The sequence below is a fragment of the Lissotriton vulgaris genome, chromosome 5, assembly GCF_964263255.1.
Source record: "Lissotriton vulgaris chromosome 5, aLisVul1.2, whole genome shotgun sequence".
NCBI lineage: Eukaryota > Metazoa > Chordata > Amphibia > Caudata > Salamandridae > Lissotriton > Lissotriton vulgaris.
In genome coordinates this window covers 1,969,777,532-1,969,801,439 of record NC_141693.1, presented here as the reverse complement: position 1 = coordinate 1,969,801,439, position 23,908 = coordinate 1,969,777,532, and the positions used below count along the sequence as shown (strand labels likewise).

The following is a 23,908-nucleotide window of genomic DNA, read 5'->3' as shown; positions in this document are numbered from 1 at the left end:
TATCACAAGTGAAAGAGGGTGAAGAGAGGATAATTGGATTTGCATCCAGGAGATTACAGAATGCTGAAACATCATACTCCGTTATAGAAAAGGAAGCTTTAGCGGTGTGTTGGGGAATAAGACATTTCAAGTACTTTGTTTGGGGTATTCCTTTTAAACTTTGTACGGATCACAAACCCCTTGTACATTTATTTAAAGGTGGAAGAGGTCTGGAAGGGAGTGTGACTCCGAGAATTTGTAGGTGGATTCTTTCTGTGTTAGAGTATAATTTTGAAGTTGAGCATTTGAAGGGTTTGAGAAACGTTGTGGCAGATTGTTAATCCAGGATGCCTATTGATATGAATGATGATTAATCTGGTGTCGTGGAGGATGTGGTGTGTTACACAGAAGAACAAGCTTTTGATAAGGAGGAATGGAATGCAGCAATGTTAGAAGATGTTGTGTTAATGGAGGTTATTCAGAGAGTGTCTAATGGTTGGGATAGTGATCTTAGACTGGATGTGTCTTTTCAAGGGTTCAAGAATGTGGAAGAGGAATTGAGTGTTAGAGAAGGAAAGTTGTGGAGGAGAGATAAGTTGGTACCACCGGATGGTCTTAAAGCAAAGATTATCAGTATTGCCCATGAAGACCATTTGGGCAGAAATATGACTAAAAGACGCATTCGTCAGTCATTCTGGTGGCCTAAATTAGACAAGGATGTTGTAAACATTGTCAAGGATTGTTATGCTTGTGCTGCAAGTGACAAGACCAAAATTGTTCGTCAACCACCTCTTTCTTGTATTAAGTTTCCTGATCATCCTTGGGAAAGAGTTACGTTGGATTTTTTAGGACCCATTTCAAGATTGGGGACTAATTGTAAATTCCTGATGGTTTTGGTAGATTACCATTCTAAGTGGTTTGTTGTAGAGACTGTAAATAGTATTGTATCTGAGAAAGTGATAAAGTTTTTGGAGAATGTCTTTATGAATGAAGGGATTCCCAAGACGTTAGTTTCAGATAACGATCCACAGTTGGTGTCCAGGGTCATGCAAGGTTTTCTTCACAGCAAAGGTGTAAAACATGAAAGAGTTGCCATGTTCAGACCTCAGGCGAATGGTTTAGTCAAGAGAATTAATAGGTTGATTATGGACAACATTCAACTTTCTTTGTGTAATGGGTTCTCATGGTCAGATGAATTGAGAAAGTTGATATGGTCTTACAGGGTGACACCTCATTCTGTGACTGGTGTCTCGCCTTTTGTATCATTGAAGGGAAGGGAGCCAGGTCTTAAAGAAGTGCCTGGTTGGTTAAAAACTAAGGAATGCGTGTGGGTGGATCGTGAGAGGATCAGTAGCAGTGTTGAAAATCAGCAATTGGCTGCTGCTTATCGTTACAATCAAATGAGAGGTGTTAGGTTTCCTACTATCAAGGTGGGTGACTGGGTGGTTGTGAAACGGGGCAGTGATGTTACCAAAGGTGAAAGTAAATTCGCCAAACCCTTTAGAGTCAAGGAGGTGAAAAAAAGGGTGCTGGTTTTGAGTGATGGTTCCACTTGGAGCTATGGTAATATTTCTAAATGTTAATCGCCTTCACTACTATATAATTGAGTATCATTTTTCTTGTAAGTGTACAGTTATCTATTTAAGTCATGATATATGCAATTGTGTAACCATACTTTCTTCCTTTTGTAAAAGTTTGTTTAAGCTATTTAAATATATGTGATGGGGAAGATGTGTAGAGATGTCTTTATTAGAATCTGCATGTGTTGCTAGGTAACTTGGAATGTAATGATTAGAAAGCTGGTGTACTGGCAGAGTGAAGCTGGTGGATAGAGGAGCTGGAGTTTCCTGTACCTACTCTTCAATAAAGACTATATTAAGAAACCTACAACTTTCCTGGTTCCATCTTTACAATTATGTTTTTATATATTAAATAGCACTGGAAATGCTTGGGTAGAGAAAGGAGTAAGCATATGTACTATCAAATGGAGAGTTAAATGGTAAATTGGTGTCCTCCAAAGGATGGAAGGTGGGTTATGTCTTGCCAGGATTCAAATTCTTGAAAGTCAGATCATAACACATCACTGCAGAGAGCGTTAATTAACTGTATCATTGTGCTAAAATTCAGAGATCTGATTTGTCAAATATGGGATTTTTTTCATAAGTGGTGTTTTCTGACCAGTTGTTAGGCTCTCTCGGAATGTCCCCATGGTCTAGAACAGAGTTAATCATCTTCATGCAGTATGGACCCTGAAAAGGCCGACTCACCGTCCATGCTGGATACTTTCACTGTATTTTTGTTACTTGCATTGATGCTTTCACTGTAGCACAAGTTACTACTTGTGTAACGATATATCTGTAAGAGACATTAGTTAGTGATAGATTGCTTACCTTAGAATATCCCCTTGCGTCAGACTGGATCCGGAAAGTTTTGCTAGCAGTACCCCTGCATGTGAGGTGCGGCTCCGCGTCTGTCGCTGGCATCGTAAGCGCAGAGATGACATCAGAGAGACTATTTAGGCGCCACCCATGCGCGCTGACGTCAGTTCTGTACACAACTTTCAGAGCCATGCAAGAAACTGACCACTGGTGCCAAGAAACTAGGGCCCTAAAAAGGGATGTCCTTAACCCTAGAAATCAGGTCACATAACGGGGAGGATGGGTGAGGTGGTAAGGAATCTATCACTAACTAATGTCTCTTACAGATATATTGTTACACAAGTAGTAACTTGTGCATCTGAAAGAGACACGTTGGTGATAGGTTCCTTACCTTAGAATAGATACCCCAGCAATACCAACCCCGGTGGTGGGTCTATGAACAAGATTACACCAGAAAGTCACGGAGAACAGAATGGCCAAAGAAGCTGTCTCTCCGGACTTGGCTGTCAAGGCAATAATGCTTGGTAAAGGTATGCAGCGAGGACCACGTAGCTACCTGACAGATATCCTGCTTTGGGACTCCCCGTCCCAAAGCAGTAGTGGCTGCTCCCGCCCGAGTGGAATGGGCATGCAGCCATACAGGAGGCTCCTTCTTAGCCAAGGAGTAACAAGTTTTAATACACAGAACAACACACCAAGAGATGGTTTGTTTGTGCAGAGCCCAACCTTTCTTGGCGCCCACGTAGCCAACAAAGAGTTGATCATCCAACCGGAACTGTTGTGTGCACTTCAGATAGAACGAGAATTCATGTTTTGGGTCCAGACGGTGGGGCCTCTCTTCCTCCTTCGAAGGCAGAAAGGAGGTGTGCAAAGTGATGGTCTGCCCGGTGTGGGAGGGCGTGACAACCTTGGGCAGAAAAGTAGGACGGGTCCTTAACACCACTTTGTCCGGATGAACAGAAAGGAAAGGAGGTTTAGAAGAGCCTGGAGCTCACTCACTCTTCTGGCAGAGGTGATAGCAACCAGGAAAGCAGTCTTTAAGGCAAGAAGACATAAAGGACAGTTGTGAAGCGGCTCAAAGGAAGCGCACATCAAGTAAGTCAGCACAAGATTCAAGCCCCACTGATGCATTCTGAACGGCACGGGGGGAAATGTGTGCTTAATGCCTTTCAGGAAACGGTTAACAGCCGGGGACTTAAAAAGAGAAAGCTGATCTGGAAACCGAAGAAAAGCAGAGATGGCCGAAAGATAACCTTAAATAGTGCCCAGAGCAGAGCCCTGCTGGGCCAAAGAAAGAAGGAACAGAAGGACCTCAGAAAGAGGGGCAGCGAGGGGATCATCAGCCTTTGCTGTGCACCAGGCCACAAATGTGTTCCACCTGCAGGCATATACTGTCTTAGTGGAGGGACGCCTGGCTGCCAGAATGACATCACAGACTTTGGGAAGAAGATCGAAAGCTGTCAACTGTCGCCGCTCAATCTCCACCCATGGAGGTGGAGGCTGGACAGATTTGGTCGAGGACCGTCCCCTGCTGCTTCGGCAGAAGACTCTCCCGAAGAGGCAGTCGGATCGATCGTCATGCTTAGTAGCTCGGGATACCAGTATCTTCTTGCCCAATCCAGAGCCACAAGGATGACTTGGGCCCGAATACGCCGAATCTTCTTCAGCACTCTGGGCAGAAGTGGTATAGGCGGAAAGGCATACAATAGACCGCAACTCCACTCGCGACAAAAAGCATCGTCGAGCGAGTGCCGCCTTGGAAATTCCAATGCACAGAACTGATGACATTACGTGTTCTCTTCGGTGGTTACCAGATCTAACCAAGGCTCTCCCCACTGCAGAAAGAGACCTTGTGCCACGCCAGAGTTCAGGCACCATTCGTGATCCAACGGCTGAGTTTGTCCGCCTGGGCGTTCAGAGAACCTGCCAGGTGTTAAACCACCAAGGTAATGCCCGGACGCTCCAGCCATGTCCAGAGGCGCAGAGCCTCCTGACATAGGGTCCAGGACCCCACCCCGGCCTGTTTGTTGCAATACCACATGGCGGTGGTGTTGTCCATGAACACCTGCACTACACTTCCCCGGACAAACGCCTTCAGTGCAAATCGGATCGCCCAAATCTCCAAAAGTTGATATGGAACCGGGACTCCGCCGGAGACCAGAGGCCTCTGATCTCTCTCCCTAGTGGCCTCTCCATCCCAGGAGGGGCGCATCAGTCACCACTGTGTGCTCCGATTGGGGAAGGGAGAGGGATCTGCCATGGAACCAATCGCGATTCGTGAGCCACCACAGCAATTGTTGGGCAGTGCCCTCCGAGATCTGGACATGATCGGACAGGTTGCCCTGATGCTGTGCCCGCTGGAACTTCGAATCCCACTGCAGAGCCCGCATATGCCATCTGGCATATTGCACCAGCAGGATGCAGGAGGCCATCAGACCCAGGAGCCGGAGGGTCATCCTGACTGAAACCTGGGATGAAGGCAGAAAGATCAGAATCATAGCCTGAATATCCCGGACTCGCTGTTCCGGGGAATAAACCCGAAATAATGTTGAATCCAGAACCACTCTGATGAAGGGGAGCTTCTGAGAGGGGCTTAGGTGCGACTTCGGCAAGTTGATGGAGAACTCCAGCAAATGCAGGAGGTCGGCCATAGTCTGAAGGTGGGTGACAACTGCCTGAGGCGAGCCCGCCTTCAACAACCAGTCGTCGAGGTAGGGGAAGACTGACACCCCTGACCTGCGCAGATGAGCTGCGACCACCGCCATCACTTTCGTGAACACCCGAGGGGCGCTGGTAAGGCCGAAGCGGAGCACAGCAAACTGAAAATGCTCCTGGCCTACCGTTACCTCACGTAACGCCGGTGGGCCGGCAGGACGGGGATGTGAAAATATGCGTCCTGCAAGTCCAACACTACCATCCAGTCTCCAGGGTCGAGGGCAGCCAAGACCAAAGCCAACATCTAGAACTTCTTGTTCCGGTGGAAGCGATTGATGTTCCGGAGGTTGAAAATGGGGCGCAGGCCCCCCTTGTCCTTCTTAGGGACCAGAAAATAGTGGGAACAACAACAATGTCCTACTTCTGGGCTAGGAACGCGCTCAATGGCCCCCTTGGCCAGGAGGGCCGTGACTTCCTGCTGGAGAAGCGTAAAGTGATCCCCGACATGCGGTGGAACTGAGGTGGCATGGCTGGGGGTGGGGGGGGTAGACTCGAAGGGGAGGGAGTAACCTCTCCGGACGAGTTGCAGCGACCAAGTGCCCAACAAGACATCAGTGAGGGCGTCATTAAAGGGCAGCAGTGGCTCGATGCAGTGGACGCCGACTGGAGCACCTTGGTGAGGAGATTAGTCTTTATGGCCACCGTAGGGAGATCCAGGTTAAGAAACTCAGCTGCCAGACTGAGCACCACCGTGTACGAGACACCTTCCTCCATAGTGGGCGGGGTAGAGGCAAACCCCGATCAGAGGAGACATCGAGGCCGCCAGCCTCCTCCACCCAATCCTGCACAGAGTCACACTTACGAGCAAGAGGGTCCTCGGACCCCTCCCAGTCATCCTCCAGCTCCGCCATGTGCGGGGCAGGGACAAGGGAAGGAACAAACGGCGTCGAAAACGGCACCAGCCGGGGCTGAGCCGGCGCCGTGTCCCAATTCGGGGACAAAAGCGTCCGGGAACCGGGACCAAGGCGAAACTAAAGGTATCCACTGCGGCGCCGCAGGTGCCATGGCAGCAAGAAATTCCTGCATCTGTGCAGGAATCGCCGGCGGACCTGGGTAAGGCGGGTAGGCCGCGGGACTCCCAGGCTCCGAAATAGAACCCCTGACTCCTTCGTCTGCGTCCGAGGACAGACTGAGAGCGACAACGCTTCTTTGACTTCTTTTTGTGGTGTTTCTTACCAGAGTCCGAGGGTAAAGACTTGGTCCCCGAGGATTGGTGATGGTGGCTTCACGTTCTCAAGAACGACCCGTGGACTGCGAACGGCGCTGGGATGAGTGCTGAACTTCCAGCAATTTCACGCGCCCCTCCCTCACGGCCTTCGGGCCACCGCCCGACAGTCCAGACAGAACCGGGAGTCATGGTCACGCTACAGGCAGTAAAGCAGATGTCATGAGGGTCCGCCACCGACATGTTGTAACGGCAGGCCCCACAGGAATTGAAACAGGCATCCCTAAGTGCACCAGAGAAGACCAACAAGAGACAAAAGTCCCCAAAAAGATAGTCAAAAAGTGACTATGGTACGTGCTCTAACCGGATCTGAGCTTGATGGCGCGGAAAAAGAAAGAACTGACGTCAGCGTGCATGGGTGGTGCCTAAGTAGTCTCCGGGACGTCATCTTGTCGCTTACGACGCCAGCGACGGACGCGGAGCCGCAGGACGCCACCTACTGATGCGCAGGGGTACTGCTAGCAAATCTTTCCAGATCCAGTCTGACGCCTAAGGTAAGGAATCTATCACTAACGTGTCTCTTTCAGATTTTTTGTTACCTGTATTTTTGGATTTTTGGTCTTTGCAATTTGACTGCTGTAAAGCGCTCCGATACCCTCGGGTCTGGCCAGCGCTATATAAAACTTCAAAATATATAATAATAAATAAATAGACTTGCTCAGAAGAATAACGGAGTTCCTGACAAAGCTATTAGAAGGAGTATACACTTTTGGTTACCTGTGACAGTGGGAAAACAGCCTTACAACCTATTGCTGTTGTGTATCTCAAACTACTACACCAAAGAATGTGGAAGACCAGGCCTTCATTCCAAATGGTCTATGGAACCAAACCCTACAGGAATATTAATATTATTCTTAAGAAAAAACACCTCAACCACCAAATGGTGGCATGCTTAATCATCAGTGCTTTTCTCCCCTTTGGTGGGCTGAAACCTTTGCAGGAGCTCTTACATATTAGATTTTCTGTAGAACTCTGAGGGTGGGGGTCCCGACACAGGTAAAGTATAAAAATGGTTATGGGAATACACAAAATATATTTGTTGGATACCCATACTATGATTATAACCTAAACCATGGATGCAAAATGTGAATCCAAAGTTTCCTGGATCCTCATTCTGCCAACATGTTTCGACCGATTCTAAAACATGCCTAATAGGTCACTTGGCCTTCTTTAAGGCAGCTAGGCCTCCCTACCTACAATTTTAAAAACAAGCAGTTGAGGGTTGGCCTACTTTTTAAAAGTGATTGTATACATTTATCCATGATAATGTTTGTAAGTGATTGTATACATTTATCCATGATAATGTTGTAAGGGAAGTAAAGTTAATTTACATTATTGACCCATGCGTCTGAAAATGGGTAAATGAGATTTTCAGGCAAAATAATAAATATATATAATAGGGGTGGTTGGATCAATACATGCTGAAATTGTTTGAGAATACACTGAGTGACCAGTTGTCCTACATTAGTTTAGTGTCATGTTGCACTAGATAATCAGCTTTAAAGAAGGATGAAAAATGATGAAAAATGCTAACTGGTGTTCCCTTGTGGATGGGTGTGCAACCTAATCACTATACAATGTATACAACTCTGTAGCAGCTTCAAAAGAGTAAAGACCAAGGGAAGGAAATACGTCAAGAAGGCAAGCATGTGTATACTAAGGACAAAAAGATAATACGATCAAAAATACAGACAAAAAGCAAACAAACAGGCATAAGACAGTGGAGAGGACTCAATATACACACACACTCAGGTCCTGACCTCTTGCATCACTAAGACAGTATATTGCACAAAGACCACCCAGACTGATAATGCGCATACACATGGGTGAACCATATATCATAACTTTTAGAGCACTCTCTTGCAGGATTACCCAAAGACTTACTGATCACATACGCATGGGGGTAGGGCAAAATGTTACAAGACTCTTCTCTAACTACACCCTTCATTGGGACAATCCCCCACCAACACAGATTGGGTTTTCACACTTAAAGTAAAAATCCAAAAGATGAGCCTCACCATGCACAATGCACTAAACCATGGAAATTCCTTAAGTGGCAAACTGTTTAGACCCATGACTCCCAACAGATTCAAGAATTCAAGCAAGGAACTGATGAACATGATGTTACACAAAATAAACTATTTGGTGCAGCTAACTCAGAACTGCTATGTGTGGCTGTCTTTATTAGAATTTTGTGTGTCGCAAAGCTGCAACTTTAAAATGTAAGGCTAGTTTTTTCACAAACTCAAAAGAAAAGTTCTACTTGACCTATTTTTAACTCCTCCATTTAGAATATTGTTTAATATGGGTTTACATTTTAATCTAAAATGTACTTATGAAAAATACTATTTCTTTTCAAATTAAAAATAAAGTACAGAATGGATGTATCCCCAAAAATTATCCACACATTTCATCAAAACAGGGACTGATCAATTCAACACAAAAAAGCACACAAAACAAATTACTTGAAAAAGTCAAACAAAAGTTCTAAAGACAAAAACCAGCACTGAAACACAATGAGCTCCAAATACTCATTTAGTAACCCATTCACTACTGCTCAAATCATAAAGCATAAAAATTAACATCGACCCATCTCGGAAGAGCATAAAATACAAATAATATTCTTAAAATTACTTCTCTCTTGATTTAATAACTTTATTTTAAAAGTGATACATTTCTTGTTGAGTCAGGCATAAACACAAATTTCTCTGAGGTGCAAAAAAGCCCTTGCGTGAAATGAGCACAAGAAGCATAAATATATGAATAATCATGATAATACATTCTGACATTTATTAGATAATTGAGATATATCTATATATACACATATTTAAAAATAAAGTATTTTGATACATATTATACAGTCACAAAATTCTACAACAGCTTTTGTAAAATAGAAAACTTCATGGCAAGCGCCCAAGCTCAGTGATAGTAGAAAAACTGCACAGGCATTTATCTGAAGATTTTTAGACAGTACTCTACATATCTGAATAGTCCTTTACAATGCTGCTGCCCTAACTATTGTAATTCAAGTGAATCTCAACACTTAACAAATAAGTAACAGCCACCGGAACAGCAACATATGTTAGAAAAATCTGAATGTGAACTCACTTTCAAGCTTTGTGTTTCTAAATTGGTGGGAATACAAAAATTCCACTCAAGCAGATTCACTCACCCAAACTGGCCCTCAATAAAATAAACAAAACCAAAACACAAAAGATAATTGATAAGAATTTTAATTCAGAAGGCATTTGACTAACTTATCCTTTTACGTTTTTGCACAGTTTTGTGGTTAAGAAAACCCAAATTTTTTAAGCAAAGATCCACATATCTATTTGTCAATCTCAATTCTATTTTGGGCACTTTACAATGCAAACACATATGGTATGAGCACAGTATTCACCTAATTTGAGCTCCAACTGAACAAAAATAATTTATTAGAGACTCGTGTATGACGATGCTTTTTTTAACCTATGCATGTATATCTGAATGGTCTTTCTAAACAAAATAAGTTTGCTTCTCTGTGAATCAACTTAGAACAAGTAGCTATTCTAAATTTTATAACACAAATCTATGTTCGCTGTGCCTCTAACACACTGATCCTTTCTCGGCCTTCTGACTGGGAAAGTAACAGTCGAGAAAGTGGATGTAGCAGCTTTGCAAGAAGATCGTGCACACAACAACTGAGGAGCGCCAGTACTCAACAATGGCTTTGGCCCTGCGGCACACAGCTGATCGGATTGCCACCGCTGATATGTAAAAGAGAAGAAGCAGCTATTGTGTTAATACCAAAGTTGCATGAACCACTTATGGAACAAATGACAGGGTTACCAAATGCAAGCAATTAATAAACAGCCATATTAGACATAGGAGTCAGAGTTTCACATGATCTAGAATTTAAGTTTACTTTTTTCAGAGTAGAGCTTTTTAGAACTAAAGAGTCACAAATTTAACACCGCTTGGAAAGAGAAAGACTAGTACTCACAGACAAAGAGGAAAACTTAAGCTGTACATTTTCCTATTATTTACTGTGAGCTTTATATTGTGGACAATGAAGAAAAAAACATGTAACTCAATTCACTGAAGGACTGAGAACAATATCACTGCTTTATTTGGTATCCTTGGGATACTGCTTTTAATTTGCATGACTATTTGTTATACATTGTACTTTATGGCTCTAGTAATTGTGTTTCCTTGGACAAGAAATATTTCCTTTAGATATTTTGAAGAAAATCCAAAGACTCTTCAACCAAATTGCAACCGATACTGAGACAAAAGTTTGAATAACACCACACAGTGATACAAGTAATAATTCATCAATTGAGCTTACATTCAACCTAGCCAAAACATTCAATGCATTTTTTCATGTGACAAGTTGAACAACGTTCATTTCTTAAGAAGGTGAAATGTTAGTTAACTAAAACGAACAGTAAATCATGATTAATGTGCACAAGAAATGTGCGGTAGAAAAGAGTTTTATGTTCTCCCACCCCCAAAATCCTAAACAAAATGTTAAATAAAAAAGGTAGAAGAGCTGCCTCTATCTTGTGCTTATTAGTAGAATTTGCTACCCTCTCATTATCAACAGTTAAATTCTTAGAGCAATTTAAAAATGTGGTTTACATTATGACCCTGTATTATTTCCAAAAGAAACCCGCAGGCATTCCATTTACTTTTTTCATGAGTGCCCCAGAAGTTAAGTAGCGTTGTATCATTTATTAAAAACATTATTGACAAACTGCTGTTCTAATCAATAGGGATCAATCGGATCAGCAGTTTGCAGTCAGACCATCCAAATGTTGAGTTCCATCAGACTTTTAAAACAAGATACATTTTGCTACTTTGAGTGGAATACCAGATGCATGACCAATTGGAAACTGGGATAAGATTGGGTCTCCAATGACGATGAAGCTGGTTGCAGCTTTGTCCGTTCTATTGATTGCCTAGATAAAGAAATTATTGTACCAAAAGTTACTCTACTAATATTATGTAAAAAAGCTAAACAGTAACTTCAGAATCACTTTGTACATCCCGTTGATTTCTTGAAAAAGGCAAAAATCAGTTAAGAGCAAATGCACTTTTACAATTTCAACAGAGAGCAGCCTTTTCCTAAACCTACCACCAAATTAATACATCCAATAATTGATAATTCAACTGTACACAGTCACAATTACAATTTGTTTTATAATCATATTTTACAGTGAAACGAATTGAACAATCCTGCAGTTAAATATAGATAGACATATGTGACCATTATTCATTCTCTACATAACCATATTCATCGATGAAACAAAGAAAAGTCCGTACTGGACGTGATGCAACCCATCCCTGCGAGCTTTTTATTTTGTTTACGACTAAGAAAAGGAAGACCATGTTTAAAGACTCACAATACACAGGCTAAAAAAGAAAATAGATAAACGTTTTGAACTCTGAATTATGATCAGTTGTATCATAAAACTAGTTCCCCTACAGTACACTCAGTACAGTAATCTTTAAATACCTTCTGGTATTACGGATAGATTCAAATCCGTGGATTTCCCTTTTTTCGATCCCTGGGCACAAGTATGTAACAAAAAAACACTGCTTCTGCATAGTTTGATCGTTTGGAATTTTCAATGACTTTAAAAAAAAAGTCTTACACTAACTTATTCCTCGTTTGATTTGACTTTTAGCACAAACATTTGCTTCAACTAAACATTGTAGTAAAAATATCTTTTTAGGTGCCTCATGACGTGCAACATAGGGCATATGATATTTAATATCCAGCTAAAGGTTTCTTTGGAAGACTATACAGTGTTGGCATTTACCAATAATATTGTGAAAAGTATTTGGAGCAACTATTCCAATGTTCTTTCTCAATTTTACCTTCAAGTAAGAATGACATGGTAATTGAATGCATATTAATAGCAGTTAAAACTAATATATTTTGTTATACGCTTTTTGTACAAGTATGTAGATTACAAACATTAACCCAACTCTTTAGTAATTTAAGATTACAATAGTGCATCTAAAGCTTGTTGTCTTCAAAAGCTGCTTATAGTCAAATCTACAGAAAATTCTGAGCAATCCATTTCACTACTAAGATGATTGAAGGGCCAATTATGTGTAAAAAAAAAAAAACTAACACAACTATGCTAGTCTCGCAAACTCGAATCTAAATCCACATATATTACCAGGTAAGAAGCAGAAGGCATCTAGGGAGAAAGAACCATGATTTACAAATATTTGAATCTTAGAATGGGATTGTATACCACAACAGCAACCCCTGTATGCAGATGAAAGTTAAAACATATACATCTAAAAAAAAAATGATGTTACTGGAAGTAAAACTGTTAATGTTCTACAGATCATGCAGAAGTTGACAGTTGTTCATCGGATGTGCTTTATACAATTAGGCTCTACTTGCAAAGAAACATGTTACAAAAGCAGTGTTTTCTGAAATTGTGTTTGCAGTGTTGACCCACAGTACGGTTAAAAGCAGAGAAGAAAAGCTTGTTAAAATAAAAATTCAATTAAGCATTGTTAATTGCAAGGATTAACATTCATGATACAAATTCAGACTGGTAATGGATTTCAAATTTTGAATCCACAGTTTACAAATGAGATTTGTAAACAACGTACAAGGAAAAAGGTTTCTTTTTATGCCAGTGCCATTCCATTATTTTAGAGTGCTTACATTTTCCCAGAAATTGCCTTAATCCAGAATGCTGCAATGCCATATCACACAATTTCAGTTTTCCATTGAACATAAAAAATTCCAGTTTCAAATGTTCCATATAGGTTACTTAAATACTAAAGGTTAATAAATATTTAGGTACATTACAGCTAGCTGCATACCTAATCGACCATGGAAAACAAGCCATAGATGAAAGCAGCTTGCTCTCATGTTTTGCCAATGTGCCCAAAACAAATGGGCACAATTAGATTGAACTATAACCAAATAATCCAATTTTTGGATTTTGTGCACTTGGAGATCAACGCCTGGGGAAGAGGGTAGGAGGCTGCTACAATCGGTTGCCAAAGACTGTAATAGCGTTCATAAGAAACCACTCCAAAGAGTCTTTTAATGTGGCTGACCTAGTTTTTATTTACATGAAAATGAAGAATAGTAGGATGTGACTGTGAAGAAATAGGTTATTTTCATTCCTACAAAGTTTTTGGCTTCTAAAAATACCTGAAAATGTGGTCCCTTTTTGGGCTCTCAACTTCTAACCAGGAAAAAAAGCAGAAATGCCACATGTTAGTTAAACATATTTAGTTTAGTAAAGATTTCTTTTAAAATGCCTTGACTATGTACATTAATATACACTGAAACATATATCTGCTTTTGACCTCCTCCCCGTGGCTGATTGTGCCTCCTCCATTTTTTTTGACAGTCCACCAGTAGCTGGAGAAGCACAAGTGTTACTTGCGATCATCAATGGTTTTGATGAACTCAACTGCTGCTGTGAACTGCATCCACCAATAGGATTCTTCTCCACTAAGTCGGTTGGCATAAAAGCTATTGATGTACTGAATGGTGGACAGCAAACAAGGTGGGTTGGCCTAAAGACAAAAAGACATTTTCATGCCATTGCATAAACACAGAATGCAGACTGTTGCTATTTCAGACAAATTACAGGTACAACAACACTCTAAAAGTGTTCATGGACAAGAAACAGACAGCAATATTACTTATCAGAAGCATAAAAAAAGCTCTTATAATCTTATTAAACTATTTTTTAATTCAATTAATTGAGTTTATATGTTCAATATAGAAACTTAACAATAGTAACCATCGTGGCATACACTAGGGACATAGTGAACAAGTTATTTACCTTTGGTAATGATATATCTGTAAGAGACATATATTAGTTATAGATTACTTACCTTAAAATTACCCCCAAGCGTCAGACTGTATCTAGAGACACCCACCCCTTCCCTCAGTCACCCCTTCCCCTTACCCAGCATCCATCCACCCCTCAACACACACACACAGCCGTCAACCTTTATAAGAGGTGTTTCTTTGAGAGTTGCCATATAGTTGGAAATGATTTTTCCAAGACAGTTGAAAGTTTATGTACCCTTATTATTACACTGCTTTTATTTCTGCCACTGTTGGAAGAACAGATGTTGCTTTGTCAACAGGTTGATTAAACGTGCCAACTTGAAAAACCTCTCGAGATTCTGCAATTCATTTTGGCTTTTCTTTCATCTTCTACAGAACTATTTTTTCAGAGTTGCTGGTTCGATCCTTAATTTCGGTGATGCTATCAGCACATAAGAACCAAACAGAGCACGGCATTCCTACTGGCTTTTCCACTGAGGCTGGTGGCCTTCCTACACAATGTCCCTTAGAAACCGCCCAGACAGTACTCCTACACCGCAACATCTGCAGCATTTTCTGATGAAATAATCAAAAGATCACCTATCCTTTTTCAGGAGTTCTTTAAAAACCCTCACTGCTTTTGTCTTGTCAGTCAGTCTTGTGCAACAACCTCAAAAGTTTCAAAAAATGGAAATAATACACTGTTATACCAGATAAGAAACGATATAGCACTTGCTATTCTCAGCACTGTAGCAGATATCTGAGAGACTGTTTAAGTAATGTGACAGATCTTCTGCGGAGGAGCTAAATATCATCTTAAACCTCTTAGATCACTAGAAGTCTAGATGGTGGGCAGTCTTTCAAGCAAGAGCGGCCTCACGGACATCTGAAGATTCTGGTCTTGACCCATCTTGCATGATCAAACAGAGGCAGGGGAAAAACACACAATTTTTGGTCCGAGAAGGCATGGAACTGGAAAGGATCAGAGGTCTGGGGATTGTTGTTGCTCGGTCTTAAAACAATTGATGTGACCATTTGAGGCACTTCTGTGTCAAATTAAGATTTCCTCCTCTGATTGAAAAATCACACAAAATGAGTATGCCATCCACTGAGGATACTCTTGAATGGAATCTCCTAGGGGATATCAGATGTGCTCTAGGGGCTTAGAGCAGGCTGCAAGGTGGCTTCATTCTTGGAGGTATATTCTCTCCTTGGGAACTGGATGCCAGTGATATTTCAATTTTGACTGCAGTCTGTGGCAATCTGAGGAACAATCTCTAAGGGATCAAGATCAGCCCACCTTAAGGCGTGCCCTCTTAAGGCTACCTCATCTTGAGACCGCTCTCGAGGTTAAAGTAATATGCTCCTGACCTTGAGGTCTTTGCTGCATTTCTTAGAACTTGGGTGCCTATTTCTGTTCAACAGGTGAAATATGTCTGGGGATAAATAGGGATGAGACATTGAGCAAAGAACAGGTGAAGCTTCTGGTATGGAACTACCTGAAGGTGGACAGGAGCAATGACAGTAAAGATGACCTCACAGCTGTAACCCCATGGAGCAGCACTGGCAGTCCCTAGAAGTTCTCAGACAGAGGTGTCATCTCTTATGGCGTTTTTTCTGAGTAGCACACATGCCACAGAACCCAGACATCACTTTCTTAGAGGAACAGCTTATACCACAGGTGCACTCACTCTATCCTTTAATGGAATCACCTGAATGTGTTAATCTTTTAAGACTCTGAATCCCTCCAAGAAGAGCATTTATTAAAGAGATGGCAGGTTGTAGTCAAGAACACGGAGGAGAGATTTAGCCTTGAGAAAGTGGAAAAAACGATTATTTTGCAAAAACCCCACCCTCCTCAAAACATACATTATGTATTTGGCCAATGTCATCTGCGCACACACCATCAACATTTTCTCCTTACCAGAGGACACACAACTTTTTCACTCCCTCTCAGAGAAGAACCCCAACACAAGAAACACGTCCATCACCTACATGAGCGGAGTTGCTAACTAAATAAAAAACAACTTTCTTAAGGTAAACATCAACAAGATAGAAGTAGTGATCTTCGGCAATAACACATCACAATGGGACTTCAACTGGTGGCCAGTCGAACTCTGGCTCACACCCACACCCATGCCATAAACTTCAAAATATTGATCAACATCAAACTGGATATGACCGCACAACTCAACTCCATCACTGCATCCTGCTTACACACTCAGAAGATGCTGAGAAAGGTCCTCCCAAGCAACACTAGCTAAACTTGGGCCCTAATCACCAGCAAGTCGCGACAACAGTACCAGTCTGTACACTAGGATCACAAAACAACTTACTAGAAGACTACCATCCAGAACTCATCAGCCAGATTCATCTTCAATCTCCCACACAACAGGCTGGAAGTTGGTTGCCGGGACCTCTGTTGTTGCGACCCCCCCTGCCTAATTGCCAGCCGCCGAGAATCGGAGAAGCGTCGTCCACGTTGAGCGCAGTACGCAGCACGTAGAGATCGTCACGATCATAGAGTATCTCAAGAAGCACCACGCAGCGTTACTCGCATCGAGCCTGCACAGAAGCAGCAACCAAACGCCCGGAGCCTTCCCGGGGTCGCCTGAGCCATACCAACCCGCTACGCGGGGCGCGTAGAGGTTAGCGCACCGCAGGGCCGGCTGCTTAGCGGGCATATACGGTCTTTTCCCTTGGAGGACCCAGGGAAAGACTGAGTTCGAATTAAAAAAGGACGCAGTACAGTGTCTAGCCGGAGCAAGCCAAAAGCCACAGTCGACCACGGAGGGAAGCAGCCAACAGTAGACGGCTGTGGTGGATGGGAAAGATCTCCCAGGCGAAGGAAAAGCGGGGGAGACCGAGACCAAAGCGGCAACAGCCACAAGCATCCTCAGAAGTGCAAAGCCTGGTGTGGAGGCACAATGAATGACCGGTGGTAGCCTCCCAGTGGAAGCAAAGAGGAAAGGGGGAGGCCACCAGGTCAGTGTGCAGTGACAATTGAAGAGAACTTTAAAACACAGTTGGCAGGCATGGCAGGCTAAAGTCACAACAAGTGACTATATGTATGTGAGAATGTTTGCAGTACCCCTTTTGCCCCTCTAAGTATCTACAAACCGTTAACCTTATCCGATTAGGGGGTAAATGCAGAGGGTGAAGTAAGGATAACGAAAGGAAGTATTTTTAAAGTACATCGCAATATTGGAACTAAAGTGCTCAACAAAAAGGAGTAGTTCCAAACCAAGGGACGATGGCTCCGAAGAGGAAGCAAAAATCTCGCAAGGAACCTGTGGAGGAAAGCCCATGGAGGAGCAAGCTACCCGGGGGATCCAGGACTGCAGAAGAGAGCCATGAAAGCCAGGCTAGCCCCGGTGGGAATAGTAAAGGGGCACCTCAAAAGAGAAAAAATAAAAAAGCCCCGCAAGTTCTAAATGACTGTACCTCAGCTTCTAAATCTAAAGGTAGTTCCTTAGCAACCAAATCTATAAAGGACTTTATAGGGAAACATTACAAAAGGTTAGATCGATCTGCAACGTCCCGGGAAACTGAGGAAGAGCGCCCGAATGGGAGTGGTACGGGTGTATCTCCAGAGGAGGTATTGGAGGCATCAGTTTTAATAAATCACTCCCTGCTGAGCCAAAATGAGCTAATAACAGTCTGTGTATTCTTCCCATAAACTATTCTAAAGGCAAGCATCCGAACTAGAGAATACAAGTTCAATGGAAAACAAAAGCCAAGGGCCAAGTTTCGTCTGGGGTGATTCACCAAATCGATTAAAAAAACATTTAAATGGGATAAAAACTCTAAACCAGCAGGAAACATCAAGAGCTGGAAGCCCAGATGCACCTGAGAGAAATAGCCTCCAAGACTTGGATATCTCCGCAACTCCCTCCTCCTCAATGATGGATTTACTACTGATGCTTCAGAAAACCCTCCAGGGTATTTTAGAAGTAACAATGTTTAATAATGGGGCCCTGAAAACGCAAAAGCTTTACTTAAAAAAGATCGAAGAAGAGTTGGTAGGAATAAGAGGGCAAATGCCACATATGTTAAGACCGGTAGTCGCCCCCCAGCTCACTGAACAGAACGTAGGTAGAGACTCAGTAGAATCACCACATAATGTTTATATATCAAAATGCCCAATGCTGATAAAAAGAAGAGGGGAATAGGCAAGGGGTCCAGTGAAAAGAAAGATAGGCAGGAAGAAGGAAACTAAAGTAGTAAAAAAGGGAAAAAGAAAGGAAAGGGAGGAAGAGTTAAGCCTAAATTCTACCGCTCTGACTTTGGTAACTGAGAAGACTCCTATAGTTGAGGGTAAGAGGAATGCCCCAAATGCACAAGCAAAGAACCAGAGTAGCAAGGGTCTAAGAAAGGAGCAACAAAAAACTAAAACCTTAAACATAAATCAGATAGCAAACTCACCCTATGGTGAACAGACTAGGTATCCTCAGAGGCATTCTAACCCAGGGGAAGTAGATCAGTTACAAGGCAAACCAGATGTAGAAAGTAAAATGGGATATACCGGTTGGGTAAATTGCAGGCAGGTAGATTTAGAAGCCTCCAAGAAAGGATTAGTGGCCGGTAGTAATAAATGGCTGTACCTCGAACCAGACCAGTCTGGTCTAAAGGAGAAGAAGTTAAAGAAAATGAATCCCTTAAATAGGGCGCAAATCCCACTCTCATTCACTACATGCCCAAATTTGAGGGGGATAGGATCAAAAGATCTGAGACAGGTGGGCTTCACAGAAAATATAAATGGAAAGGAAATCACAAGAGTATTATTCTACTCTGACCTGGTAAAAATGGCCATCGCGAAAGCGGCGACCAAGATACTCCAGGAAGGTATAAGATTAATCCCAGAGAGAGAACTAAAGGGAAACACCCAGTCAGGAAGTAGCTTCCTAAAGTGCCACGCAGGTCTGGGTAGGAGACCGGTGAGGCTTCTAAAGGATAACTAAGAAGGGGGTAGCTTGTTGAACATAATGGTCAACAACTCAGTAAATGATCACTCTTGGGGTAACTGTAGCCAAAGTAGCAGCCTTGCAGGTCCCTCCAAGAAGTATAGGGAGGTAATGGACGAAGACGGTGGCTTAAGTGAGGTGGAATAGGAAGAGGCGGTGTCCCATAGCCCAAGTCTCCTATCATGGAACATAAACGGCCTTGAAAACGGAATAAAACAAGAACATATAAATAAATTAGTAAACAATGTGGAAATTGCCGGTTTGCAAGAGACCTGGCTATGCGACGAAACCCCTACTTTCGAAGGTTTCCTCCAACTAAATCGACCGGGCTAGAAAAAAAGGTTTGGACGACCGGCCGGGGGATTATGACACTCCTCTCGACAAAAGTAACAAGAAATGAGATTTTGTTAAAAGTAAAATACAAATGGCTATTGGTGTGTAGACTATCTCTGAAATAAGAAATAAGAAAATGTAATTGTCATAAATGTGTATATGCAATGGGAGAACGCTATAGAGTAATTGAGCTGGGGAATTTCAAAGAGGATACAGACTCTCTATGTCAAAAGTGTGGTTCAGATGTATTCTTTATTATGGGGGATTTTAACCATAAGTTGCATCCAAAGAAGGTTGACCTCTGGCATAGGGAATTACTCGACGCATACGGAATAAACCAAGCAAGTTTCCCAGCTTGCGAAACCCCGAGACAGGATATATCTTGTGACGAAGGGTCTCTTTTGCCTGAATGGCAGACTTAAAGCAGACTGCCCTGCAAAAAAGAAATGTTGAATAGGCTCACAAAACTGCCCAATTGATTATGTATTCATGTTTGCCTGGAACTTCTCTCTTATATGGGGATTTAAGATACTACAAAATGAAGGTGGCGATAATAATCCGTTGCTGCTGAATACATATGGGGGAACCAGGGAATACAGAGACAGGGAATCCCCTAACAAGTTGACTACCCCAAGCGAGTGTCAACAAGGTTGCCGGAAGAATACTTAGAAAAACTAAGGAGTTTTCACCATAAGGTAGAATTGGGGGATCTAGGGAGTAAAAATCTGGAATGGTATGAGAGGAAAATAGTGGTACATTGCCTCCGAATGGAACTAAAAAAGGTAAAAGAAAACCAGATAAAATCCCGGTTAGGCGACTGAAATGGTTGTCCGCCGACTGCCAAAACAAGAAAAGGGAGATAAGGACAGTCACAAGAAGTATAAGAAAAAAGTTCAACCGAGAGAAACAAAGCCATCTTAATAAATTGAAAAGAGAGTATAAAAAAATGGTCACAGACGCAAAAAGGTTGTATAAAGAAAAATGCTGGGAAATCCTGTTAGAATCGATTTAATCAAAAAACCTAAGACAGTTCAGGCAGCTGGTAAAAGCAGCAGCAGACAACACTGCAGGAGCAATGAACTGTGTTGTTAGTGAGGCAGCCTTGGAGAAGTACCTGAAGGAACTGTATTGCCCTCGAGGTGTTCTAGTAGTTGCAGAGCCCCAGCCTTGGCAAGAGCCATTGGAAGATCTCAAATATGACTTCACTGAACAGAAGGTAGAAAATACAATATTGAAATTGAAATTAACCCGACAATCTCCCAGCAATAATACTTAAGTCACAGACAAAGTGGTGGGCGAGATTATTTTCCCAATTGTTCCAAGTAATATTAGGAGAAGGGAAAATCCCAATGAACTGGAGTTGTGCAGTAATCAGGCCGATCCATAAAAAAAAGTATGAATGCGCCACAAAATTATAGGCTGATCAGTCTGCTAGATATAGGAGAAAAAGTATTCTCAAAGATTGTTCCGAATAGGCTAAATGATTGGGTAGAGGAGTTCTCAATTGTACCCGCCGAACAGTGGGGGTTTCAGAGAAGGGCACTCCACGGTAGATCATTGCTTTGCCCTATGGGCAATAGCACAAAAGTCAACGGAACAAAACGGTAAGTTCTGCAGTTGTTTCGTTGACTTTCGTGCAGCGTTCGACTCAGTAGATCGGATCGCTGTATGGGAAACTCTCGTGAATAAAAAAATACTGGAAGATCTGCTGGCTATAATAAAATAGTTACATCGAGGTAACTGGGCACAAGTAATAAAAGACACAGAGGGGTCTCGGACGCCAAAAATACCAATTGAAAATGGCCTTAGACAGGGATGCGTATTGGCCCCCCTGTTATTCTCTATATTCCTATCAGATCTACCCGCATTCCTTGAGGTCGAAAGAAGTGCAAGCCCAAGAATGGATGGCAAAAAAGTGCCATGTCTACTGTACGCAGACGACTTGGTAATTTTTGACCAGACTGAACTGGGCCTCCAAAGAAAGATGAATTCTTTTAGACTATACTGTGGAAGGAAGTTCTTAACAGTAAACTTGGAAAAGACAAAAATTTTATGCTTTGGTAAAAAAGATATCAAGTTTAATTGGTTCTCAGGTGACTTGAAATTGGAATCAAGTTAAGGAATATCGCTACCTAGGGATGTGGTTTGATATGTCCCTAAAGTGGCATGTGTATCTTGATACTGAGATAGCAAAAACCCTTACATCGATCTGTGGACTGAAAATATTTAACCGCGCTTACGGAGATATGTCTCACAGACCGCTGTTAAAGGCATTCAGAGCGATGATACCCCCACACGTACTCTATGGAGCAGAAGTCCTTTGAACGGTAAAGGTCTCTGGGACCTGGAGGAAGGAAAATGCCTGAAATCCCTGTTGACTCTGCCACGCTCATCAATGATCCAAGCAATAAGATCTGAGCTAGGAACAACAGCCTGGGGGGTACAGTCCCAAATAGCTCTACTTAGATTCTGGAAACGCTTGGATAATGAGAAAGGTCAGAAAGTATCCCAATGGTGCAGAAGCAGACAAAAGCGATTAGGAAGAAAATTCAGCAGGCCTGTGAGCATATAAAGGTTGAAATCTGCCAAGAATCCTTACGAGTAGAATGCACTAAAAGTGAGCTGAAGTGCCATGGTCAAGAAGTCTCTAAAAGAACCGACATGGAATATCTGGTTAAGAAAAAATCTGTACAGTTCATGATGGATTCATGGTAAAAAAAATTGGTTCCCTTACCTGGATATTTTACCAAACCACTGGTACAGACAGGAGATACTAAGCCTGTGAATTGATATAAACCCATGTTTGGTAAACGAAGAATTAAAAATAAAAATGTTGGACCACGAAGGGTTTTGTAAGTGCAGGCTAGGTACAAAAGGTGAAATAGTACATAGCCTGTTAGACTGTACAATAACTTTAGAGCACCGTAAACAATCTCTTCGACCACATTTTTAAAATACGATACAAGGCTACGGGCTCAGGCGGTCAACTTACTTACATAAATGCCTACTATCGAAATTGCAATTGCTTTAGGGAACTATATAAAGGCAATAGAAAGTTTCCTTAAAGGATATGAGCCATAACTTTCTGAGATTTTATAAATAGATGAATTATTTGTTTTTTTTAAAGAAAGTCATAGTTGGTTTTAAGTTTGTATATCCTTTTAAAGGACAGGGTCGCCCAAAGAAGAAACGTCTCTACTGTTACTCCATATTAAACTATGTATTTAATGTTGTAATGTTTGTATAAATGATGCTGGAGAATGTTTTAAATGCAATCGAAATAAACATTAACTTCACTGACTGACTCATCTTCAATCTTCCACACAACACTCACGTCACACCAAGCTTGACTGGCTCCCAATAAACATGCTCACTCCTCAGACACACATTCAAGGCACTAAACAAATTAGGCCACACCTACCTGAACAGTTGAATCTCCTTCCACCAACTACCCAGACATTTCCGTTCCACAGGACTCCTACTCACACACACATCCCACACATACACAGAACCAGATCAGGGGGTCAGGCATTCTCTAACATCGCTTCTAAAGCATGGAACGGCCTCCGACTCCATATCAGAGCCTCCTCCTGTCTTCTTCAATTCCACAAGCAGCTGAAGACTGGGCTTTTCAGTTAACCAACCTACCATCAACAGGTAAGCAGGGCTAGATACACACACCTGCTCAGCACCAGGATACCCTGGGAGGTGATAGTGTGCTTTTCAAATACACATAACACAACACAAAAAGGAGGGAGAAATTAGAAACCGACATCCAAAAAAGAGTAGCCGAAAACGACTCTTTAGAGTGAAAATAAATTCAAGAGATCTTTTCCCCATGGAGTGAAAACGTAACTGCCTATGACTGAACAGCATTCTTAAGCAGCACAAAGTCTGAATTTCTTAAAATTCGGGGAGACAAAAAAGCAAAGGTGATTTCAATCTACACCCTTTCCTGCATATTTCATCCTCGTTTGGAAGGTAATTCAAATGACTGTTTGCTATTTTTTTTTTAACTGTCTTTGTTAAAAAGAAGGAAGAAAATATAACATTATCTTTATGAAGCCATTCTTTGAGAAAAAAATAGATGTCATTTAAAATGTGTTAGCTGAACATAAGTGGAGACTATATAATAGTAAGGGAAAGAACGGTTCTAGAATGGTGAGCATGGACTTGGTGAATAGAAACAAGTAAACAAATAAATAACTTACTGATAAGCAATAACTTACTGATGGAATTTACACGGCCTTGTAAAGAAGATACATGTATTTTTATCCACCACTCACCTTGATCAGAACAAAAACAAGAACAGGGACGAAGTCATCTGCGCCAGGAACAGAATCCTCATTGGCCAGGCTCAACAGATTCATGATGGTGGAACACATTCTGAGGATACACTGTACTTTGTCTCTTGGTGTTTTGTAAGCACTCAGTGTCCGGATTTCACCTTGTGCGGACGGCCATGGAGCCTCTTTAAGGTACACCTGCGTAAAATGATGTGTGCATTACC

At 42.1% G+C, this 23,908-nt stretch overlaps 1 protein-coding gene across 22 annotated transcripts in view; it reads right to left on the bottom strand.

Annotated features, from left to right (window-relative positions):
• Positions 1-9,514: 9,514 nt before the first annotated feature.
• Positions 9,515-23,908, bottom strand: part of GAPVD1 (GTPase activating protein and VPS9 domains 1) — a 304,659-nt gene continuing 290,265 nt past the window's right edge. For all 22 annotated transcript variants that reach the window (XM_086924684.1, XM_086924695.1, XM_086924697.1 and 19 more), the window contains 2 exons: positions 23,685-23,882; positions 9,515-13,839 (listed from right to left, as the gene is read on the bottom strand). In XM_086924684.1, coding sequence (XP_086780810.1) covers positions 13,699-13,839; positions 23,685-23,882 — 339 coding nt within the window. In that variant the 3' untranslated portion in view covers positions 9,515-13,698. The remainder of the gene's footprint in view (positions 13,840-23,684; positions 23,883-23,908) is intronic.